At 50.6% G+C, this 23,733-nt stretch overlaps 2 protein-coding genes and 1 long non-coding RNA gene across 5 annotated transcripts in view; 1 reads left to right on the forward strand and 2 right to left on the reverse strand.

The window, feature by feature from the left end:
- Window positions 1–5,751, reverse strand: part of RABGEF1 (RAB guanine nucleotide exchange factor 1) — a 66,236-nt gene extending 60,485 nt beyond the window's left edge. For 2 of the 3 annotated variants that reach the window (XM_047779935.1, XM_047779934.1), the window contains exon 1: window positions 5,641–5,751. The gene's annotated coding sequence lies outside the window, so the exon portion shown is untranslated. The remainder of the gene's footprint in view (window positions 1–5,640) is intronic. The other variant, XM_047779932.1, reaches the window with a different exon arrangement.
- Window positions 5,752–12,856: 7,105 nt separating this feature from the next.
- Window positions 12,857–23,032, reverse strand: KCTD7 (potassium channel tetramerization domain containing 7). The gene is made up of 4 exons (XM_047779937.1): window positions 22,682–23,032; window positions 20,068–20,237; window positions 16,351–16,529; window positions 12,857–15,670 (listed from the first exon to the last, which is right to left on the reverse strand). Exons 1-4 carry the CDS (start codon window positions 22,823–22,825, stop codon window positions 15,294–15,296), a joined length of 870 nt encoding a protein of 289 aa, XP_047635893.1. The 5' UTR covers window positions 22,826–23,032; the 3' UTR covers window positions 12,857–15,293.
- On the forward strand, window positions 16,061–19,324 carry LOC125127225 (uncharacterized). The gene is made up of 4 exons (XR_007134894.1): window positions 16,061–16,642; window positions 17,334–17,421; window positions 18,108–18,308; window positions 18,969–19,324. It is a non-coding gene; the product is annotated as an uncharacterized LOC125127225 (long non-coding RNA).
- Window positions 23,033–23,733: the final 701 nt, after the last annotated feature.

The following is a 23,733-nucleotide window of genomic DNA, read 5'->3' on the forward strand; positions in this document are numbered from 1 at the left end:
CACTTCTCTAACCTGACGGATGCCTAGAAGATGTATTTTTCTCCAGCTGTAGAAACTATGACCAAATGCCCTAAACTTGCAGCTCTTAGCTCATTTTCTGGATGGGAAGATAGAGAACTGTTTCAAGGTCCTTTGGCAGGGGCAGGTTCTCAAGTGTTTAAGTGTTTAGTCTGTTATCTGTATAAGAGATAACAATGTGTTTAGGTCTGTTATTTGTATAGGTCCAGCCCTGTCTTGTGGGCCCAGGCTAGTCAACCTCAAGCAGTAAAACGTCTCAGGTGCAGGCCACTGAGTCTGCCAGACTACCTGAGCTCCAAGCTCCATCACCTCTTGTATGACCTGGGACAAGTTACTGCTGTGAACCACATTTCTTTACATTTTTCTTTTAAGGAAAGGAATAAGGGGAGAAGACAATATTGAGGCAATGAATATACAGAGTTTATTATCAGCACACACCTGGCCCATGCCAGCCCTCAATAAGTTTAAACTACTATTACTTAAAAGGTTAGCTTTTTGGCTTGAGCCAACCTATATCAATTTCCCGGACACTACACCTAAGATGAGTGGATCTGTTCCCTTCTTAAAAATAAATTAGGAGTTCCTGCTGTGGTACAGTGGGTTAAGAATCTGACTGCAGTGGCTCAGGTCGCTGTGGAAAGGGTGCAGGTTCGATCCCTGGCTGAGCACAGTGGGTTAAAGGATCTGGTGTTACTGCAGCTGTGGTGTAGGTTGTAGCTGCAGCTCAGATTCAATTCCCGGCAGGGGAACTTTCCTAGGCCATGAATGCAGCCATTAAAAAAAAAAAAGGCATAAAAATAAATTATATGCCTGGACTTTTCAAGCCACTACTCTCTGTGCTGGAGCTAACACCTCAAACCCATTTCCAGAAATGAATCTTGGTATTCACTGGTGTTCCCTCAGCTCATCTGCATGTGAAGAAATACTTGTCCTTGTCTGTCTGCTCCATTTTCATGTTAGAGCCCCCACAATAAAGCACGCCTGCTAAAAATAAGGCTCCGTGATTAACCAACAACATAAAAAATAGATGTACTCAAGGAACTTGTCAGGAAGCACAAATTCAGTCTCCAGTGCTGATAAATTCATAACAACAGCTCACTGAGAAACAAAATGAAAGCGAACCTGAAAAACGTGCAATCCCCTCTATTTAACTTGATAATATAAAACAGATCCTTAAATTAAATCAGTCCCAGATCTAAGTGTTTTGACCACATTATTTTGCCAGCACCAGAACTGTTTTTATTGAATTATGTTTTGATCTTGTGTCATCAACCTACACAATGAGGCAATGAGGAATTTTTACTAAAAAACAAAGTAAAACACAACCCGGCCCTCTGAAATGCATGCTGTATTTACTTAAGGATGTAGTTGAGGAGTTTCTCAATACAAGGAATCCAAAGGAGAAACTGGCCTTTTATTTTATGGTCACTGAACCATGGAACTGATTAAATTTCTCTCTGAACTGGCTACCAAAAAGCTGAGTTGAATTTGTGGCCCTCGAAGAAATACTTAAGACCTCATCCAAGTACTCTGTAAACAGATCTCATTCCTCTTTCCATCTCATTTTTCTCCGACAGTTCTGAATTCCTCTCTCCTTTATTTCTGTTACCAAGAAAAGTCATATTATATTGCATATATCTTTGTTAAGTTATTATGATTCTTTTAGGGAGCAAGATGTGATAAAAAAAACAAAAACAAACAAAAAAAGACAGCATAGGGAGTTCCCATTGTGGCTCAGTGCTTAACGAATCTGACTAGGAACCATGAGGTTGCGGGTTCGATCCCTGGCCTTGCTCAGTAGGTTGAGGATCCAACATTGCTGAGAGCTGTGGTGTAGGTTGCAGATGCGGCTTGGATCCCAGCGTTGCTGTGGCTCTGGCATAGGCCAGCGGCTGCAATTAGACCCCTAGCCTGGAAACCTCCATATTCCACGGGTGTGGCCCTAGAAAAGACAAAAACAAACAAACAGCATAGCACAATAAGAAGATATTTTGTTCCATTAATAAGCGTTTTATGAGTTCAGTTTCTAGAGGCATTATCTTTCCTGTGTGCCCAAGAAAAAAAGCGTGGTAGCAAATAATATGTTTAAAATTAGGAAACGTTAACAACAGAGGAACTACCAAAATTAGACACTTTCATTACATATATTTAACTCTGGAGCATAAAGAAAATTGTAAATATGTAAAAATCCCCCTAAAGTCATTTTTATTTTTAAAATACAAACGAAATCACCACAAATGCAGTTGCATCTGAGTATTAATTCTGAACAAGAACTGAACGAACTAGCGTCAAAGAAACTTACACAATTTTTGTACAGCTTCTTCTGAACTGCCCTGTGCCTAGCACCAGGGATGCTGCCTTAACATGAGACAGCACAGAAGTTAGAGCCCCCAAAGCTCTTGCTACAATCCTGCTTCAGGGATTTCACTAATCTTCTTGCTATCATTTGAGGAAAATAAAAAGCTTAAGACTCTCAGTGGGGAAAATTTTGCCCTACTATGAACTCACAGTTAACATTCTGATCATAACTAACTTTTAAGACATTTTTATCTAATGAACTGATTGTAATTACAATCCTTCACCCTCCGAGTGACCATAAGCAAGTGAGCTATGCTACCAGAGACATGAAAAGATGTTCTACTACACAATAAAAATTACACTTCCTAATTTCATCAGCAACAGGAATCTCACTTGAAAGCAGCACCACAAAGTATAGCCTTTTCCTAAAGAATTTTTGGAGCTTTATCCAAACAAACAGATAAAGTAAGAGCTACACAATAGCGCATGGGATAAAAAGATACGTCGACTGTTGTTGTTTCTCAACAATGGTCTAGATTATTTCAAGGCATTTTAGTCATATGAAACAACACATGTAATGTTTCTACAATGCTTTAGGACAGAAATGAACATTTAATAAGCCTTTCAAAATGTTTGGCCTCTATTGTAAAACTCCTTTTCTTTTTTTTTAGGGTGACAAGTTTATTGCTGGGTTAAGAAGCCACTTAATAGCATTTCCATTCTGAGTCACAGAGCACACAGGTATGTTATGCTACACAGGTATCACCTACATTTTAGGGATGGGTCAATCTGCTAGAGATGTTTACTTTGCAGCCAATATAAACACATGTGCCAACAATTAAACTCACATGGTCAACACAAAAATTATACTTCTCTAGTCAAACACTGACAAGAATAAATGAAACAATATCTTAGTTCTTCTATATGTAGATAATAAGTACTGATCAAAAATGTTTTTTCTGAAAACCAACCACTGAAAATCAGAAATCAATGATTCCTTGGAGTTCCCATTGTGGCTCAGTGGTAACGACCCCAGCCGGCATCCATGAGGATGCAGGTCTGATCCCTGGCCTCGCTGAGTAGGTTAAGGACCTACTATGCTGTGGCATAGTCCGGCAGCAGCTATAGCTCCAATTCAACCCCTAGCCTGGGAACTTCCTTGTGTCACAAGAGCAGCTCAAAAAAGGAAAAAAAAAGAGAGAGAAAGAAAAAGAAGAGTTCCCGTCGTGGTGCAGCAGAAATGAATCTGACTAGGAACAATGAGGTTGTGGGTTCGATCCCTGGCCTTGCTCAGTGGGTTAAGGGTCCGGTGTTGCCGTGAGCTGTGGTGTAGGTCACAGATGCTGCTCGGATCTGGTGCTGTGGTGCAGGCTGGCAGCCACAGCTCCAATTGTACCTCTAGCCTGGGAACCTCCATATGCCCTGGGTTTGGCCCTCAAAAGACAAAATGATAAAAGACAAAAAGAAAAAAAAAGAAAAAAGAAAGAAAAGGAAATCAATGATTTCTCATCAAGTCCTCATGGAACACTTCTGAAAGCCCAACTTGGATTAAGAAGAAAAGAGATACAGGCAGAATTCCTATTTATAGAAGCTTACAAGTAAGCAGGGTCAGACACTCTCCCACAATGACTAAATGAGAAGAGAATTCAATTCATCTAACGAGCAGAAAAGATTAAAATACAAATAGCACATAATCAAGCACTATGCTGGGAACAACCCTCATCAGTCAACACACAGCAGCCTATGTGTAAGCCTTATATAAAATTCCATTTTAACCAGGCAAATAACCCTCCTTAAAACCCTTCCCTGGTCCTGCCATCACCAGATAAAAGCCCCCCAAGAATCTCCTGCATCTTTTCCCCTATCAGCCACCACAGCTCTGCCCTGCACTTTTTCACTTTTCAAAAACCACCTCCCGGGAGTTACTGCCCTCTTCTTCTTTAGTTGCCCCACACCCACATTCCCACTACCCCTAAAATTCCCACCCATCTTGCTAGTCTGAATGCTACTCATTCTTCAGGACACTTTCAGATACATTTCACTCCCTGCTGTCCCTCCAGACACTTGGGGTGTCCCCCCTCAGTGATCTCTCTTAGCTCACACTGCTCACATTTATGGCAAGGATCTCTGCTGTCCTTCTCCCTCAAAGTGACTACTTTCTGGAGAAGAAAATGATGGCTTGGAAGGTCCCCAAAATTCAAATCCTTCAACACTTCTTAATTTCCCACCTAAGAATCAGTAACTCTTAAAACTAACGTTATCTGTCATGAAATGGATTGAATAAAAATCAAATCCTCTTGCACCTCTGGGAAGCTTCCTTGGTACTGCTTAAGTTACTTAATTAGTAACCTTAATAGACTTGGGGGGGTAGTGTACTTTTGCAGCCTTAGGTTTACAGAAAAAGGTACAACGAGTTAACCTCAAAAACAAAACAAAAGCCACAACTCTTCAGATCCAAAAAACGACTCGCCAGGTGATGCTGTAAACTCATCCTGACCAATTTTCACATCTAATCTCACGAGCAAAGCGAGCCCCCAGAGCCCACGGACACATTTCCCAATCACAGGGGCTTGGTCATCAGCGTTGAGACACCACCAGCAGACTCTGATCTACTCCCTGAAGCGGCTGGGATCCCTCCTCCCTGTCGACTAAACTTCCGTGAGGAGCATCACCTCTGCTCTCCTCCAAGACGGTTCGGAAGCAGGGACTTGTGCTCCTAACCTCAGGCCCACAACTTTGTCCTCAATCATAGGGCGAAAGTTAGGACCAGTCTTCCAGCTCCCACGCCGCGAAAGACAGCATCCTCCCAGCTCCCGGACCCTTCCCTCTCTGAGACCGACGCGGATTCCCGAGGTCCCGGCGGCCCTGCCCAGGCCGGGCTGCGACGGGTCCCCAAGGAGCCCAAGGCACGACCCGGCCGGTCACCACCACAGGTGTCCCTTGGTACTCTGCCGACTGGACTGAGTGAGCCGGTCGGAGGGAAGCCATCCCGCGAGAGCTGGACAGGCGGCAGGAGGCGGCCAGGAAACGAGACGCGTCTGTCCGTCGGAGTTGGGCCGGGCCGCGGACAACTTGGAGACAAGCGCCCTAAAACGGCAGGCCGAACGCGCAGAGGATGAAGGGGGCCGGCGACGGCCTGGGACCGGCCACGGCCCCGCCACCGGGCCCTGGGCTGGGACGAAGGACGGCAAGAGGGACCGGAGCGAGATGGCCCCGGCCGGGTGGACAGCCTAGACCAATGACCCAGCAGCCCCTGTCGGGACGGCACCGCCACCGCGAGTCGCGAACCGCGCCCCCCTCGGGTCCCGTCCGTCCGCCCCGTACCTCGCCGGCTGCTCCACCCGCGTCGGGACCGCAGCTCTCCCCGCGTCGCTCGAGTAGGTCCCGGCGCCAGTCCACAACCCGCCCTCACGCCGGCCCTCCCTCTTGCACGCCCCGCCCCCGGCGCCGCGAGCGCACGCCACGCACGCAGAACGTCACTTCCGGGGCTCGGCGCTCGCCGGGAGGGTGCGGGTTCCCATCGGCATCTGCCCTGGGTGGCGCGAGGGCGAGGCTGGCGTGGATGACTGTGGCGACAAAGCCGTCGGGCATGGAGGAGGCGCCCTCAGCCCTAGTCCTGGGTCCCTGACCTGGAGCGTTCAGAAGCCGACGGAGAAGCCGGCGTTTCCCTGTCTTTTCCACACCCACTGTATTTGGGAATCCCACTGGGAGACGCTGCTCATCCTTAGCTCGAAATGGGAGGCACTGGAAAGGCTGCGGGAGAGAAGTCTTTGGGCCAGTGGACAGTTCCAGTCTGTGGGGAATGAGGCTGCCTGAGAAAGTAATGAATCCCATAGCTTCACACGGATCTTAGGATTTTGAACGTGGTTTGAGTTTAAAGGACCTTAGAGTGACTGACCTAGAAGCAGGTTTTATAGCTGAGCATAACTGAATTCCAGAGGTTAATAAGTTACCCAGTGTCACACAGTATTAATGATCGAGTCATAAATGGAATCCAGTTCTCCGTGATTCCCATTTCAGGAATGTTGGAGACAGCGGCTGCTTCTGTATTCTGGATGGTATCTATGGCACAAAGTGCAGCCACGACTGGGAAAAAAAAAAGAAAAAAGAAAAGAAAATACTAGAGTACAGTGTCTGGAGCAAGACCTAAGTTGGAATACCAGGTTTGCTAAATGCTGCCTCTGATCTTGGACAGGTTGTCTAATTTCTGTCTTTGCTCATTATTTGCCAAATGGAGATTGATTCATTCCTCAGATTATTCCTAAATTCTGTAGGGAAGCAGAATATGCCACCCAAAAATATGCCTCTTTGGTATAAGGATTATTCTGAGAAAGCAGACAGAGAAGCCCTGAAAACAAACCAGAAGTTAACCTTTTGTACAGGAAATGAAGTTAATGAAGGAGATCATGTTTGTAAAGGGGTCTCCCTCTGTACCTGGGAGAGAAGGATGACTCTTAGGTCACTAAAAGCTCAACTATGGATAAGACACTGACTTAGAGCTGCATGACAAACCCTAAGCTTATTTTTATTCCCCTGGTCACCTCCCATAACTGGTCTCCCCCTCCACACACACACACCTTTCCTGTTTTTTCTTTATTGGAAAATGGTATTTAAGTGGGCATTCTAAGCCTTTTCTCAGGGTATCTCCTTTGTATGTGTGAGGTATACATGGTAATAATTTTCAGTTTGTTTTTTTGCTTATTACTCTTTTATTATAACTTAGAAGAGCAGAGGGAAAATGATTTCCCCTCCCCTACAGCACCTAATGTGTGTGCTGGGCCAAGGATACCAGACTGTTAAAAAGTGGTGGGGGGTGGGGGAGTACCTATGCTGAGAAGCTTACATTCTAGGGAAGAGGTGGTGGTGGGGGAATAAGTAAGTAATAAATACATTATGTACAATAGTACATGAGACAGCAATGATTGCTTTGAAGAAAAATCATGCAAGGAAGGCCAGCCAGTCAACCAGGAAGACTGAGGTTTTTGGGTGGACAGGAAAGCCCTGGCTAAGAAGGTGACTAGAAAAAAAGGGTGAGGGAGCTAGCTATACCACTATGCAACTATTTGGGCAAAAGTTTTCTAGGTGCAGGGAACAGCAAGTGCGGAGGCCCTCTGGACACCACCAGCCTGTGTAGCAGAGTGAATGGAGGGGAGGTAGGAGAGGAAGTCAAAAGGTAATGGGCCATGGGGAGGGGACTAGCCAAAGTGAGGACACAGGAAGGCCTGACTCACTGGGGCCATTAAGGGAACAAACTACCACAAAACTACCACACTTGCCTCTGAGAGAAGGGGTGGTGGTGGTAGAGAGGGTACTGAGAAGGGGCACCAAAGGTATAGTTAACTGAGGAGGCCATGTTTTCTTGAGATGGATGATAGGTATGTGGATATTCACTGTATTATTCTTTATTTCAATTTATGTGTGGTTTTGTTTTTTTTTTTTTATGTGAACCAACTTATAAAAAGCAGTCCCACTGGGAATTCCCATTGTGGCTCAGGGGGTTAAGACCCCAACTGGTATCCATGAGGATGCAGGTTCGATCCCTGGCCTCACCCAGCAGGCTGAGGAGCTGGTGCTGCCACAAGCTTCTGAGTGGGTCCCAGACTTGGCTCGGATCTGGTGTGGCTGTGGCTGTGGCGTAGGCGGGCAGCTGCAGCTCTGATTCGACCCCTGGCCTGGGAACTTCCATGTCGCAGGTGCAGCCCTGAAAAGAAAAAATTTAAAAGAAAAAGAAAAAGCAGTCCCATTGGAAAAAGTGAAGATAAAAGCGGGTTAAGAATAGATCAGGGAGTGAGTCAAAAGAAAGAGCTAGCAAAGAAGGGGGGCGGGAGGAAGAAGAGGAAAACTAGAAAAAAGGAGTAATACGGAGGCAAAGAGGAGAGAGAGAAAGCCAAGGGATTGATCAGAAGAGTCCAATTCTGCAGAAAGGTGAGGTCAGATGGTTCTCCAAAAGAAATGAAAACATGTTAATAGAAGTGCTGAAAGCAGACATCCTTGTCTTGTTCCCAATCTTAGTGAAAAAACTTTCCATCTTTCACTACGCTCTGATGTTACCAGTGGGCTTTTCAAAAATAGCCTTTATCATGTTGCGGAAAGTCCTTGCTATTCCTAGTTTACTATGTTCTTATCATCAAATTTTTAAACTTAATTTTATTTTTTATTGTAAAATATACATAAAATTTAAATGCAGAAGAATGAAATTGGACCCTTACCTAATACCATGTACAAAAATTAACTCAAATGGACCAAAGACGGAGTTCTTGTGTGGGTTAAGGATCCATCATTGTCACTCCAGCAGTTTGGGTCACTGTAGTGGCGTGGGTTCAGTCCCCGACCTGGGAAGCAAGTTCAGCCAAAAAGGCGGCGGGGGGGGGGGGGGGGGGGCAGCATGCGCTGAAGCCTACTGTGATACCATCCCACTCCCTTTTCAAAGATAACAAAGGTATAACCATCTCTTCAACTTGACTCTCAACTTGGAAGTTTCTTTTCATGGAGGTCAGGCTTCAAGTTTTGTGGTGCTTTGGGGTTGTGTGTGTGTGTTTTTTTTTTGGGGGGGGGGGGTTGGCCATAGCCATGGCATGTAGAAGTTCCTGGGCCAGGGACTGAACCCTAGCTGCGGCTGCAGCAATGTCAGATCTTTAACCCACTGTGCTACACGGGAACTTCCTGGGGCTCTGTTTCTTGATTTTGATAATAACTGAGAGAAGCATGAATACATCTAACCCAAGATCTACTGGAGCTGGGCCATCTGCCAAGATCGCCTGATATAGGGGGGAAATCAGGGTCTCTAATACATTAGGGAAGCCTCTGAAAGTCATGGTTTGTGGAAGAATGACTCGGAGTGTGCTGAGCTCACAGGAGGCTGGAAAAGGTCCGTCATAATCTCACGACGGCCCCCTTCTATGGAGTGCTTCGGGATGGTTCAAGAGGTGGTGCGATTCGTAACCTTTCCCGGAGTTTTGCTGGATTTTTTTTTTTTTTCCTGGTGCACAATAGTCCTGTTTTCACTTGGTGTCAGGTGGCTGAACAGGTGGCACCCCAGGATCTCTAGACTATGTCACTCCTCAGGAAGAATGGGTGTGTGAGGAAGTGGAAATGCTTTGTTCCTAAAGTGATTTTGTGTACGTGGCGGGGGTAGGGGTGCATTTGGAGGAGGAGATAAAGGTTTGGCCATTGGATCTAGCAGATAACCCAGATCTCTGATTTATAATGACCCTGTCAGTTTTTCCTTGTAGTGAGATTTTAGAATCTAAATCATAATGTTCACAGCTAATAAGATCACTGTAGAAATGACTGGAGAAGAAGGAAAAAGCACATCATTATCCTTGCTCAGAACAAAAAATAGCTTCATTGGCTTTCTCTTCATGCATGTGCTTTATTTTTCAAAAGTTGTTAGAAATAGAGTTTAAAATCTCTCTAAGTCAGTTCAAAATCACTCTAAATCTCTAAAATCTCTCTAAACCAGTTCAAAAAATAGAGAAAGCTAAAGTACATGATAGGAAAACCAGAATGGTAAGGCATCAAAGGATAGAGAATTGAAAGTGTGCAAATACAAGCTAAAGGAACATGCTGTAAGTTAACCAAATGAAATGGAAAGTGAGTGAAGCCAGCTAAGAGGTCATCTTCAAAATGATGGCAAAGGGACATGCAGGCAGAGTAGAGACCCAAGGGCCATGAGCCCCAAGCCAGGCACACAATGTCCCTTGAGCTGGAAAAAAAAAAAAGCCTCCTATTTGATTAGCCTCTTGTCACTAGGGGCCCCAGGAGGAGGGCTGCAGACCTAGGCACATACCCCCTGTGGCCGGGCTGCACAGCACCTCCTTGTAGTTACACCGTAGGCTGCAGGAGTCTGATTGACAGCTGTCCTGGATCATCCCGCCCGCCACAGCCTGGGCCCAGCCAGGGAGCCACCTGCTATGTCATCTTCCACTCACTGTCCCCCAAGCAGGGCCCTTCTGCACCTAGTAGACTTGGGTCCCTCGCTAAGAAGGGCCGTCAACTGGGGACCCCATTGTGCCTCCTTAATGCTCAGGGGCTACTGAAGATGTACACGTCTAAAGAAGTCTTTGTAACACTCTTCCTCGAGTATTCCTCCTAGAGTCTTCAGTTAGGCAGCGTGAAGCCCCGAGCCTCAGAGGAGGGCGGGCTCTGCTGCTGTCCACCCACCTCTGAGGATTCCGGGGGAGGGCTCTGGGTGGAAATCCTGGCTCTGCCACTTGGCAGCCATGTGCCCTAGGGGAGGTTACCTCCCTACGAGCTGCAGTTCCCAACTAGTGAGGTATCATTGGCATAGTGTTATTATGGGATTGTGTGCCCAGTAAGCAGGGCAGGGAAGATATGGCACAGATGCTGCAGTGCTTTTGCCTAAAAGTCAGAATAATCGGGGGGTGAGAGGGAAGCAGTGGGTGGGTGGTGTAGCTCCCCAGCACTTCAGAGCTCCCCTTTCTGGCTTTTCCCCCATGAAGTGACTGACCCCAAGAGGCACCCTGATGAGGACACTCAGCCAGGATGGTGTCAAACTCTGCTTCCAGAGGAAAGGGCAACTTATGGCCATTTTCCTCAAGGGAGGGTCTTAACCACTGAGGCTCATGTAAGCTTAGAGCCACTTACCCGCCCTTAGAAAGAGGTGGTATCAGGACAGGAGGGATTCCTTTTTTTTTTTTCTTTTTCCTTTTTGTCTTTTCAGGGCCACACCCGTGGCATATGGAAATTCCCAGGCTAGGGGTCAAATTGGAGTTGCTGCTGCCAGCCTACGCCGCAGCCACAGCGATGCCAGATCCTTAACCCGCTGAGCAGGGCCAGGAATTGACCCCGCGTCCTGATGGATATTAGTCAAGTTCATTACCACTAAGCCATACTGGGAACTCCGACAGGAAGGATTTCTTTCAGAACCACCTGACATGGCTGTGAGCCTCCTTCCCCCAGAGGCATCTCAGCTGGAGAGGGCAGAGCTGGATTGGGTGGGCACCTGCCTACTAGAAACAGAGACCAGGTGAGGGTAACTGCAGAAGGACCGCCAGGGGCCTGTCCCCCTTTAACTTCAGTCAGGGTGGAAGTTCAGCTGCTGGGCTCAGGAAAGAGTCTGTTTTACTTAATATGGCAGCCCCAACCATCCCACGTTTTAAGCAGAAATCGACTCATACTTGCGGGCAGCACAGAGGGCAGAGGAGGGACAAGAGTAAGTCTCTCAACAAGAAAGGCACGGCATCCAGCTTCTAATTCTTGACTTTAATGCCACGTGAGGGTACCGAGGCTCCATGCACCAAAGCTCACAGACAGGAAGTGAACTAACACAGGCAGCACTAATCTGTGTACACACATCCCACGCTGTACAGAAGGAAGACCATGGACCCCGTGACCGCCCACTCCAGAGGCAACTGCCTGCTCCTCCACCCGGCTCTGGCCCCCCTCCTCCAACCCTCTACCAGCCCCCCCCCCCCCCCCCCCCCCCCCCGTGAACATGTGTATACGTGTATGTTTTTTCCAGAATTCCAAAAAGTGCCTTTCCCGCCCTGGTTCCCAACACTCTGGCTTTTGATAAATAAAGCTTCCCTCTTTCAAGGGTCACAAGGCAGGCACCACCTTTGCGAAAGAGCCCCAGCAAAATGGTACCCAAGGAAGCTTCATCACTCATAGCAGAATCAAATACGGACAGAGGTACGCGGAAGGATGACATCTGAAATTCCAGCTGGGATCAAGACGCGCTGTGTGAGTCGTTTTTGTTTTGCTGCTGGAGTTAGTTGTCTCAGCCATTTCAGGACCCAGCTCAGACCAAGATCACACACTCAGGCTCACCCCACTTTGAGGCCTGCAGATGTCAATTTCCTAGTCCTCCAATGAGCGACCCAGAACAGGAAGACTGTATCACCTGACCAGCCTGAGGCACAGGGCTCCCACAGCTGCCAGACATCCCCGACCCCGGGGAGAAAGAACAGAAACTTTCAGAGCACGCTTGACTGCTCTCCACGTGGTAAGCACTGGACAGCCTGGTGAATTCACCACAGGTAGAATAAGGATGGTGACAGTTCCTCTATTTCTTCAGTTTAGAGTATTACCCCAAGAAATCCCCCACCTGGGATGGTGTGATGTGTTTCACTTTGGTTTTGTTTCTGTCTTTTTTGCTGCCGTTGTGTTTTTCATGCTTACTGAATATCGGCTAGCATCACACCATGTGGTCCTATGGCCTAAACTTTCACCTTCCCAACCAGTGAGCAGAGTGCCTGGGAGAAAAGGTACCCGCAGTCAAACATAAGGGAAGCTCCAGAGGCAGGCGCTCTGGTGTGACTCACTGACAGTGCGCCCAAGCATCCAATGAAAACAAGCTTCTGGGGTTCCCATCATGGCTCAGCGGTAATGAAGACGTCTAGTATCCATGAGGATGCGGGTTCGATCCCTGGCCTCACTCAGTGGGTTAAGGATCTAGCATTGCATGAGCTGTAGTATAGGTTGCAGGCGTGGCTTGGACTCTGCATTGCTGTGGCTGTGGTGTAGGCTGGCAGCTATAGCTCTGATTCGAATCCTAGCCTGGGAACTTCCATATGCCGTGGGTGTGGCCCTAAAAAATAGAAAAAAAAGAAAGAAAAGAAAACAGACTTCCTTTCAACCCAGAAGAAGCATCCATCTTCAGAGCCCTCCTTCTTGACCCAACGCTTCTCATGCTCAGGGCCTGGCCATTTACAGCTGAAAAGGGATAACTGGGAGAGGGCACTTCCTCTGAGACGACCTGTGTTTGGGGGCCATCACTACAAACCACCTCATTCATGAGCACCTTTCAGCCGGGCCTTGGCTTCTCATCAGAGGACGGCCAAAGCGGGCCACTGAATTCCTTTCCTCCGTTTAGGAAGAGGTCTAACTGACTGCCAGTGTCCCTGCTCTGCTTGGTCTACTGGCTTAAGAGCCTTGTCTCCCCGCCATGGCACAGAGCACGTCACCGTGAGCACACGGGGGACAGAGAAACAGGGGTGTCTCCAGCAAGAGGTGCAAGGACCATTAGCATCCTTACCCAGCGTCCCTGGAGCCCCAAGCAAATCTTCGGGGCACAATTTTAAGGAAACCTGCATTTGAGTGACCCAGGCCTGCCCTGGCTTATGCGTAAGGACTCTAAATAACCAAGTGCCTGGATGCTCTGGGTCGAGGAGGGAAAGAGAAGGGGCGGGGATCAGATTCCCAAAAGCTCGGGGCTTAATTATCTGCTCTCTCCTGGCACCGGCTCCCCGCTGCACAGCCTGCCTTGGCGTCGGGCAAACACGAACTTGGAAGGCAGTAACACCAATCAGAGCAACTTCAATGAAAGACTCTTCTGTTAGAAGGAGGCAAGAGCTGTGCCGCTGGGGTAAGGTCCACGCGGGGACATCAGCTCCAGCAAAGTGACAATCCACTTGTGGATGAGAACAATGAGAGAACACGGTATCTCGGAACCTGAACCGCCGACTGCATGGTCCCCTTATCCTGGCGCCTGCTCCACGCATACAAGATACAATGTAAGAGCCCAAGGCCATGCCTTGGAATCTTCCCATCCTGGGGCCTAGAGGTCACTGCCTTGGGAAGGAATTCAGCCAGGGTCCCAGGGCTCGGCCTTCTCTTCCTCGGAAGGAGGCACACATCTTCAGCTCCGCCTTGCCCTCCTCACCTGTCTGGTCTTGTAAGACTGAGAGCAGTGAGGCTCCTCTAAAAAAGAAATCTCCCTACAACAACACCCAGGAGCAGTCAAGTTCCATCACGATTATGCGGAGAAGCCCTGAACACCACACAGGAGGGTCCCGGTCTGATGACTGGCGCTGCACAGCACTTCCTTTAGAGGATGCAGGCCTGCGCCCTGACCGGCTGACCAGGCTGCAGACAGCGTAAGAAGGAAATGCAGCGGGAGCAGAACCTAGTGGCCCTTTGCCTCTGAAGTGTGGGGAGGCAAAACGAAATGGTGGTTTGCAGCTGTCTCCCTCCAGCCCCTGGGACAGCTGCAACCCCTCTGCCCCGCACTCCAAGCCCTGACTCTCCTTTCCCCAAATAGATCATCTCCTAGAAGGAGAATAGCAGGAAAAAAACAACAGGGGTTTCTATCCAAGAAGGTTCACCAGAAACTGGATCCGAACACATGGAAGGGCCGCCACAAAGGTATTCTGAGCCTCGAGAAAGGATGCTACATCCCAAAGGTAACAGAAGATCCAGGCATCCTGCCTGCTTGACTTTGGGGAAATCTTTGAAAAGAGCCCCTGAAATGTGTATTCCAGCCACATGAGAAGATAACCCTTCAAGCAAGGAAGGTTGGTGGAAGGTAGGAGAAGCCCAGGCCCCGAGGCAGGGCTGTAAACATTGTGCTTTTCTAAGGCCAACGTGGTGCGTGGCTTTGGCAACTATGGTTACATCTCCAAACGGTGGTGAAGACAACGTCTGGGGAGGAAAAGAGTCTCCGCACATCCTGAGACAAAGCGTGGGGTTCTCACTGGGGGAAGAGGGAGAGAAGGCGCTCCTTCCTCGGCCAGGGGCTGCGGGGGCTCCTTGCGTCGGTCCCCCGTCATTTCTAGTTCACACGCCTGTACCGAGCACAAGGGGGACACCTGGACCGGGGAGGGGGGGTGCGGAGGGCGAGGGATGATGTCTACGTCAGTCCGGGAACGTGGCTCTAAACAGGGCAGAAACTCTCCTGCAAGGTCAAGAGAGTGACAAAACCTCTCCGGGCTTCTCGGTCCAGCCCCAGCAGGCCGGACCCCATCGGCCTCAGGCAGAGACTGCCGTGCCTCGAGGAGAGGCCAGGTGAGTGCAGGCCCCGGGTCCCCACAGGCCACCAGCCCTGAGCCTGGCCCCGAGGTACAGCCGGGGGGACTGGGGCCGCAGCTCCATGTGCTTGTGCTCAGAGCTCAGGGTCTGGTCCGCAGCTCAGCAGGTTCTGAGGAGCCAGCCGCCCTTCCAGGGGCCTCGCTCCCAGAGCCCCCAAGGGGAACGGACACCCTCCCTGACGGGACTCTGTTCCCTCCCGGGGCTACTCACCACCACGTGATCTTGAACTCATAGATGGGGCGCTTGCAGTAGTAGTGGTTGATGAGGTGCTTGTCGCACACCCCGATGCACTGGTGGTCCACGGTGAGGCCCTGGGCCGAAAGGTCCGTGACCAGGCAGTGCAGCAGGTCGTAAACGTCAGCCACCGCCTCCCAGGGCCCGAAGGACACATCCACTTCGCAGTGGTGCTCGAAGAGCTGCCCGTCGCTCTCGCTCCGCTCGAAGCGCAGGGAGTTGAGGAGCGGACACTCGTAGGGGGTGATGGGCATCTCCTCCTTGAAGACACAGACCTTGAGCTTGGCAAAGCGGGCCTTGCGCTGGACGGCGCGCAGCCGGGCAATCTCCACGATCCGCTCCAAATGGTCTGTGGGGTGAACACAGCACTCATTGCTGGGACGGGGGGCGGGGGGCAGTGGTGGGGGGCAAGGCAGCTGGGGGGCACAGACAGCCCAGTGACATGGGGGCAGGGGTCCAAGAGGGAAGAGAGAGCCCTGGGGAAGGGACTCTGTGGGCCTATGAAGGACACACACTGAAACAGAGATCGTGGTTCTACCCGGCAAAAGGAAACCAAGGGGCCGCACCCGTGGCATATGGAGGTTCCCAGGCTAGGGGTCCAATCGGAGCTGTAGCCACCAACCTACACCACAGCCACAACACAGGATCCAAGCTGCGTCTGAGACCTACACCACAGCTCATGGCAACACCAGATCCTTAACTCACTGAGCAAGGCCAGTGATCGAACCCGCCACCTCATGGATGCTAGTCAGGTTTGTTAACCACTGAACCATGATGGGAACTCCTGAGTACGCCCTTTTGAAATGCGATTTGATGACACTGCAGGCAAGGTGGGCCCCGGATCACCAAATCTCCCCATGTGAGTGGGAGGGCGGCAGGAAGGGAAGCGGGATTCTCCCCTATCCTTAGTGGGACAGGTATCTAGATGAACCCCAGGCACACCTTTTCTGGGAGAGACCTCGGCGCTGACGGATGCCTGGCAGCCCTCCTTCCTCACACCCCAGCTGTGCCAGGCAGTTAAGCCCTCACCTTTGTAATAGGGCATGAGCCCCAGAAACGCCTGGCGCACCTTCTCCCCCTTCAGCGGCTGCATGTTCTCCAGCTGCTCCAGGAGGGGCCCAATGGCATAGTACTGGGCCTCCTTGTACACGGCCCGCACGCGCTCCCGGGGCGGCAGGTCCCCCGAGCGCAGGAAATTCAGCACATCTCTGAGCAGGAAGGAAAGAGGCTTGGTGAGAAGGAGCTGATGGACCCGGACACGGGCTCATAGTGGTTAGAGCACAGCGTCTGGAACCAGGCGGCCACAGCTGGGGAACCCTGGGTAAGCGAACTTAACCTCTCTGTGCCTTGATTTTCTCACCTCTAACATGGGGGAAAACAAGAAAACCACCCCGTAATGTGATGAGAGGATTATAAGTTAATATAAAAAGTGCTTAGAAAATACCTGGCACAGAACAAGGCCTCACTAAGTGTTAGTAGTTACTATCAACATCATTACTGCTATAATGATCATTAAGTATATATAGGAAAAATATATGTGTGTATATATTTAAATTGAAGTATAGTTAACATTCAATAAATATACGATTTTTTCTTTTTTTTTTTTTATGGGCCACACCTGTGGCATATGGAAGTTCCCAGGCTAGGGGTCAAATCGGAGCTGTAGCTGCAGGCCTACACCACAGCCACAGCAACCCAGGATCTGAGCCACAAGTGCAACCTATGCCACAGCTTGCAACACCGGATCCTCAGCCAACTGAGCGAGGCCAGGGATCAAAACTGCATCCTCACGGATACTAGTCAGGTTCTTAACCAGCTGAGCCACAAGGGGAACTCCACAAGTTTTAACTGTACAGTTCCACTACTTTTTTATGGTTGATCACAGGATTTTTTTAATTAAAGTATAGTTGATTTACAATGTTGTGCCAATTTCTGCTATACAGCAAAGTGACTCAGTCACACATGTATATACATTCTTTTTTTATATTATTTCCCCTCATGGTCTATCCCAGGAGAGTGGCTACTGTTCCGTGTGCTGTACCAGCAAGACCCTGTAAGACTCAGGATGATGATCTCCAGTTGCAGCCTCAGTTACTTCAGGTATGAACACACCCGTACAGCCACCGCCTATGTCAGGATTAGAACATTCCCATCGCCTTGTGCTTCTTCTCCATCCCTCTCTACAGAGGCAACTGCTCGGACTTCTACGCCTATCAACAAAGATGGGTTCTGCCTCTTTGGATATTCGTACATGTGGAATCACACGGCATGGTTTCTTTCGTGCCTGGCTTCTCTCCCTCCACCTAGAGTTTTTGAGACTGAGTCTCTACATCATGTGCGGTGGCAGTTTCTTCCCTTTTATTGCCAAGTATAATACCACTGTAGGAAAACCCTATCAGTGACTTACCCATTCTCCGGCTGATAGACACTTGAGCTGTTTCCAGCTTGGGGCTCTCATGGGGGGAACTCTGTGATGAACAGTCCCTGTAAACTTCTTGTGGATTTGGGCACCAATTTCTCTTGGGTAAAGAGCAGGAGTAGAATGTTTCGGTCAGAGGGTCAGTGCATGTTTGACAAAGTGGCTGCAGCATTTTCCGTCCCCACCAGCGATGTGGAAGAGCTGTGCACCTCCTCACAAATCCTTGTCTCATCAGGATTACTCTGTAGCTTACGGAGAAGACACCTGCCTAACCCTGATACCCGGACAGGCTGGCTTCAGGAGTGAATAATATCACATGTCACATCTCCTTAAAATCACAATTCAGGTCTTTCAATTCTCTCTTCAGATTCTTTAGGGCCACGAGTAATCAGACCCGTCACCAGCAGGTGTGGGAAGGGCGTCTGTGAGGACATCTGAGCCAACCCCAAGATCAAGCTGCCAGCCCAAGAGTCTACGATCACGATGCAACACCAGCTAACATTCGCTAAGTGTTAATCCGTGTCAGCCACTATTCCCGTGCTTCCTGTTTAATCCTGTCAATGACGGGGTAAGTGCTCTCTTACATCTCGTTTATAAATGAGGCAAAAGTGGGGCTCAGAGAGCTTAAGGAACACCCTTGCTAAAGGAGCCAACAGCTAGCCAGAGGCCAGTTGCAGACAGATCCAAGCCCACACCTGCAGCGGTCCAGGCTTCAGTCCAAAGCACTGTGCACCGATCACAACAGGAAGCCGCCCCAGGTAGAGGCCCAGGCCGCCTCCATGGTGGGCACTGGGGGTATGCGAGCTCCCCCACTGAGAAATGCCCCAAACCTCTAGTTTATGTTATCTGAATCTTCCAACAACTTCATGTGCTGCTGATGAATCATAGGCCACTGGAGTCCAGTAGTCTGAGGATAAATGCCACAACATCCTGCTTTCTGCCACGCCTGTGCCTGGCTCTGCCACGCTCCAGCTGTGGCCACCTGGGCATGGGCACATCAGCTTAGAGCCAAACCTTGTTCCCCCTCCTCATCACCCCTTCCAAAATTAGTTCTCTAGGATCGTAAGCAAACCTTGGTGAGCTCTGAAAAACATAACCCCGGGGCAAGGCCCAGCTAAGAGGGCTGCGGGAGCTGTCAGCTGGGACCAGCACTTTCCTCCCCCAAACAGCCTGCAAACAAAAATCTTTTTATAGCTCTGCAGAGCGATGTGACACTTTGTTTTCTCAGCATTGGAGGCAGCTGACAGCCCAATGGGGAAACCCAGATGCTTCAAAGCAAACGATTTGACCAGAGACTCCTTTCTGAGGATGAAAATGACCCTTCTCCCCATGTGGCCAGTCCTACGTGGAGGCCGGCACGGAGGCGCAGTGGTTGGAGAGCTTCTCTCCGTTCAAGGTCAAGGCCATGTGAGTTCTCCAGTCATCTCCAAAGTTAGACGGATGGGGCCAAGAGCTTCAGCCACAAACTCTGAAAGGACCCGGCAGGGCTCTCACCAAGGCTCTTTATTTAATCCACACGACAGGCAGCTGTAATTATTTCTCACTTCACAAACAAGGAAACCGAAATACAAAGGCTTTAAGTTGTCCACGTGTAAGCTTGTCTGAAGTCCTTTTGTGGGAAGAGCGATCTTTTTTTGAGATTGTGTCTTTCCATGTTTTACTGTTAAAAATGACTAACAACTGAAGGTGGAATTTTTTTTTTTTTTTTAAGACTCTTCTTGGCATGATTTCAGGATGGCAACCCTATGTTGGCCCTTCCCTCACCTTTTTTGTTCTGTTTTGAACTACTGAAAGAAGTCTAGGAACCACTGCCACACACCATGTTCCTGGCTAACCCTGATGCCAAGCCCCAGATCTGGCTTTGGGGGTCTTCTCCCAGAAGCTATGTTGGAGCTTTCCTGCCTCTAGGCGGGGTCACACCTATTCCACAGGGATGACGATTTCCCAGTCTGATTTGCCCTAGGAGAGAAGCAGTTTCATCCCATCCGGCCAATGTGCCATGCCTGGGGTATCTCTGGCTGTTCTTGTCTCCTCGCGGAAAGAAACTAAGAGTTCTGATGCAATTCAACATGCATATTTTTTTTGGTTGCGCCTGCAGCACGCAGCAGCTCCCCAGCCAAGGATACAACACAAGCCACAGCAACGACAATGCCAGGCCCCAAAGCCACTGAGCCACCAGGGAACTCTTATCAATATGCACATGTATGCATCCCTCCAGCAGGTTATCTCCTCCTCCAGCTGTTGGGGAAGCTATCAAAGCCTCACAGCCAAGCTCGGCCGCTCCCTCACTAAGACGAGGCAGCAGGGTGGCAGAGGAAGACACATACCCGAAGTGTGCGCCGTCCCGGTCGATGAAGTAGCGGCCCTCGGCGTCGGTGGGGATGTAGTGCCGCCCGCTGAACATCGCCGCCAGCATGGTATCCTCGTAGCGTCGCAGGGTGGACAGGCGTGTGGTGAAGTGAGCCCCTCCGATGTTGAGGGGGACGACCTCGGGGAACTGGGAAGGAGCCACCGGCAGAGTTGGTCAGGCCTGGGGGAGGAGAGCCTGCGCTGCTCTGGCCATGGCCTTCTTGGGTCTGAGCGGGGCCATGCTGTTCACTTGGCCCCCCAGGCCACAACCCAGGAGTCTTTCTGGACGCTTCTCTCTCCTCCCTTTCTCCACACTCATCAGTGACCAAGTCCTCCCCCTCTTCTCCCCACAGCTCTTCAGTCAGGTCTCTCCACCCCAATCCTAGTATCTGTGCTCTAGCGTTCAAAGCTTTCCTGGTCCTCCTTCCACTTCCTGAACCTACCATTGCTATGCCCTTGCTCACTCCATCTTCTCTGTCCCAAACGCTCTTGCCACTGTCCCTCTGTCCATTGAGCAAATGCAATCGCCCCATACGGTGGTGTGTGGTGTTCGCTGCACAAGGGCACGTGGATGAGAGGGATCTGCTACGCAGCTGGGTGTCCTTCTGCTAATTCACACCAAGGCACCATACAGGTCATTCTAAGAGCTTCTGTTCAAGGTCCCCTTCACTGTGAGCATGTCTGCTCTATTGTCCCTCGCTGGCCCCAAGACAGAGCAAACACTCCCGCCATTGTGCCTTCCCTGTCTCCACATTCTCCTTCCTAATAGTGCCTAGAACAACAGGCACTTTGTGCTCCAGGCGGTTATTATTGCCCAAGCTCCCCAAGGACAGGGGTAGCATCTTGTTCGCCGACCCTGAAGCCACCCGCAGCAGGGCTCATAGATGTTTGCTGAATAAGTCCAGCCATCCCCTCCTCGCCCTCTGCACCTCTCCACTTCCCTCCTTCATCTGCGGAGTGAGAACTGTCCCCAGCCCAGCCAAGGGTCAGGAGGCAAGGGGAGGGTGAAGGGCAAGGAGCGATGGTATGCATTTGCCCGGAGAAGCTCTCCGTTCTCCCTAAAAGGCTGGGGACTTTTTTTTAGTTTTTAAAATTTCTTTCACTGCTTATGGTTTTGAAAGAAATGAGGCCGGTTCTCTCTAATTTTCCCCCCAAAAGCCTCCTCCAAATTAACTACAATGTTATCCCAGTGCATACTTTTCAATAGTACAACAACTCCCAGGCTCCATGAAAGTCTCTGTGTATTTGTCTAGACAGTCCTTCTTCCTAACTTTCAAATCCTTTGTGAAATAAAGAAGGATAAAAATAACGCTACATCAAAGTTACCCTGGGGCCTCGATCGGTGCCTGGCTCACAGTAAAACCCCCCAGTTTGCACTGGATCAGTGAATGAATGAATGAAACAGACAGGCGTTTACAGTTCTGTGAATGTAGGTACCGTTACTCTTCCACACCCAGAGGACCGGAAATGCCTTCTGCTTATTCTATAGCTGGCTCCTCTAAGACTATTCTGTGTGCATACCAAGGACTCAAATATTATTGGGGGGTAATAATACTTCTATTACTCACATGGAGCAATGAACTCTGTAAAAGAGCGAGCACTGGAGTGTGGCCTATAGTCTCTGGGTCCTGAGCTTTCTTCCCTTAAATCACACTGTTTCCCCAATGACAATGCACAAAAACATTGGACCCTGTGTCCCCAATGGCTTTTTTTTTTTTTTTTTCTTCAATTACAAACAGTCCTTCTGGAGTTTTGCCCATTTTCACAAGTGTCCCATGATGCTTTGAGTATCTAACCCCAAGAGGACACTACAGTTTTCCAAGAGCCTCACCCAGCCCCACCCAGCCCCTCTGGGGCTCAGGCCATCTGCCCAGGACTCCCCACGTCACATGCTCCCATGTCTGGCACTACCTTAACCCCTACCTCCCAGTCTCTGTCTTCAGTGCCCATCAGGGCCCCACCTTCCCTCCTCTTTTCTCGTCTCTTGAGGGTCATTTCAGGTGTTCATATGATCATGTCACATGCATTAAGACCAGTGGAAGCCACCATGCATCACAGCACAGCAGCTAGGAGGGAAAGCCATGGAGTTGTCAGGTGAGTGTGGCCACAGCTATTAACTGGCCTGCTTCTTATCTGCACACTGCCCCTTAGCCCACTCTCTGGGCAGCTGGAGACTGGCTTTGGGCAATGACTAAGGCCTCTTCTTGGATTCTCTGGAAGACACTATCATCCCTTGGGGCTCCAAGGGCTCCTTCCCATGGCCTTCCTTCCCTCCTCCAGTTGGTAAGGGTGGGCCATAGGGATGGGAGTACCAAGCTTGCAAGGAGTGAATCCTGGAAGGAGGGGGATGGGAGGGCCAGGTACTGCCTAGAGCAGGGAAGACACACCTGGCGTGTTTTACAGAGCGTGCGTGGGGAGGGGGGGGATCGGTGGGTGGTGGGAGTGGGATGGGCAGGGGAGCACAGCTTCTGGCACCGCCCTCGGCCTGACCCCCTCCCCAGCCTCAGCGCTGTTCACATCCCAAGGTCAGCTCTGCCTGGCACCGGCTCCTGTCTCTGCACCCCTTCTCGCGCCCCCACCCCCTCCAGGTACCTCCTGCGGGAGCAGGGGCAGTGCGTGCCCAGCCTGCGTGGCCGTAGGGGTGGCCGGCTCCAGAAAGTCGTCTTCGGCGTCGGAGCTGGACATGGCACCGTCCGGACGACGGTTGTCTGGCTCCCGCCCCGTGACTACCACCATCCCTCTGGCTCTGGGCAGTGGGCGCGGCTTCGGGCGGGCGGGAGGGTGGCGGCCCGGGCACTAGCACCCAGCAGCGCCTGGCATGACGCGGCGCGGCCGGTGGGCGGGGCCAGAGGGGCTGAGAGCTCAGCGCGGTGGGGCTGGAGGGCGGCCGCTCCCTCAGCGCCAACGGGCTCGCTGACCACCCGGCGGACCGCAGGGCCACCGGCCTGACCCGGCCGCCTCCCGCTATTGGCCGAGCTGCCGCTAGTTCCGCCCCTGATTGGCGTGAAGCTCGCCCAATCGCAGAGCAAGTAGAGCTTTCGCTCCGTGCCTGAATGGCCACTGGGAGCCGGGCTGGCTGGCCTGCCCCGTTCTGATTGGCCCTCTGGACAGTGGGCGCGCCCTCCCCACCCGCGAACACTCGCTCGGCGCGTGGGGCGCGCGCACGCTGCCACCGTCTCTAAGCCGGGCCTTCTTGGGTCCGAGGGTGGCTCCTGCACCGGGGTCGACACCTAGAAACTTGCGAGGAGAGAGGGCTCACGACTTAGTCGTTCCTACGTCTCCAGGGCAGCGCAGATGTGCATCCTTGGGCGTCAAAGGCCAGGCAAATCCGGGAGGACCAGGTCGCCGCAATGGATAGCCTGGGCATCCTTTCCCGGAGGATACGGAGGAGGCACGACTTAGGTCACTGAGGTTGTAGGAGAGGAAGGGTAGCACTGCAACAGGGACTGGCCCTTCTCTAGCCACAAGGGCAAAACCTGAGTTTCCAGTCTTTCCTGATTGACCCAAAAAGAAAACTCAGGTTAGGAGCAATTGAGAATGACAGTGACTCTCACCCTCAATGTGTCAGTTCTTCCACCCGCACCTGGAGACACAGACGGAAACAGGCCCTCTCTTGAGACGCTCCCAGGCTGCTGAGGCAGAGT

This window comes from Phacochoerus africanus, chromosome 5 (assembly GCF_016906955.1).
Source record: "Phacochoerus africanus isolate WHEZ1 chromosome 5, ROS_Pafr_v1, whole genome shotgun sequence".
Taxonomy (NCBI): Eukaryota; Metazoa; Chordata; class Mammalia; order Artiodactyla; family Suidae; genus Phacochoerus; species Phacochoerus africanus.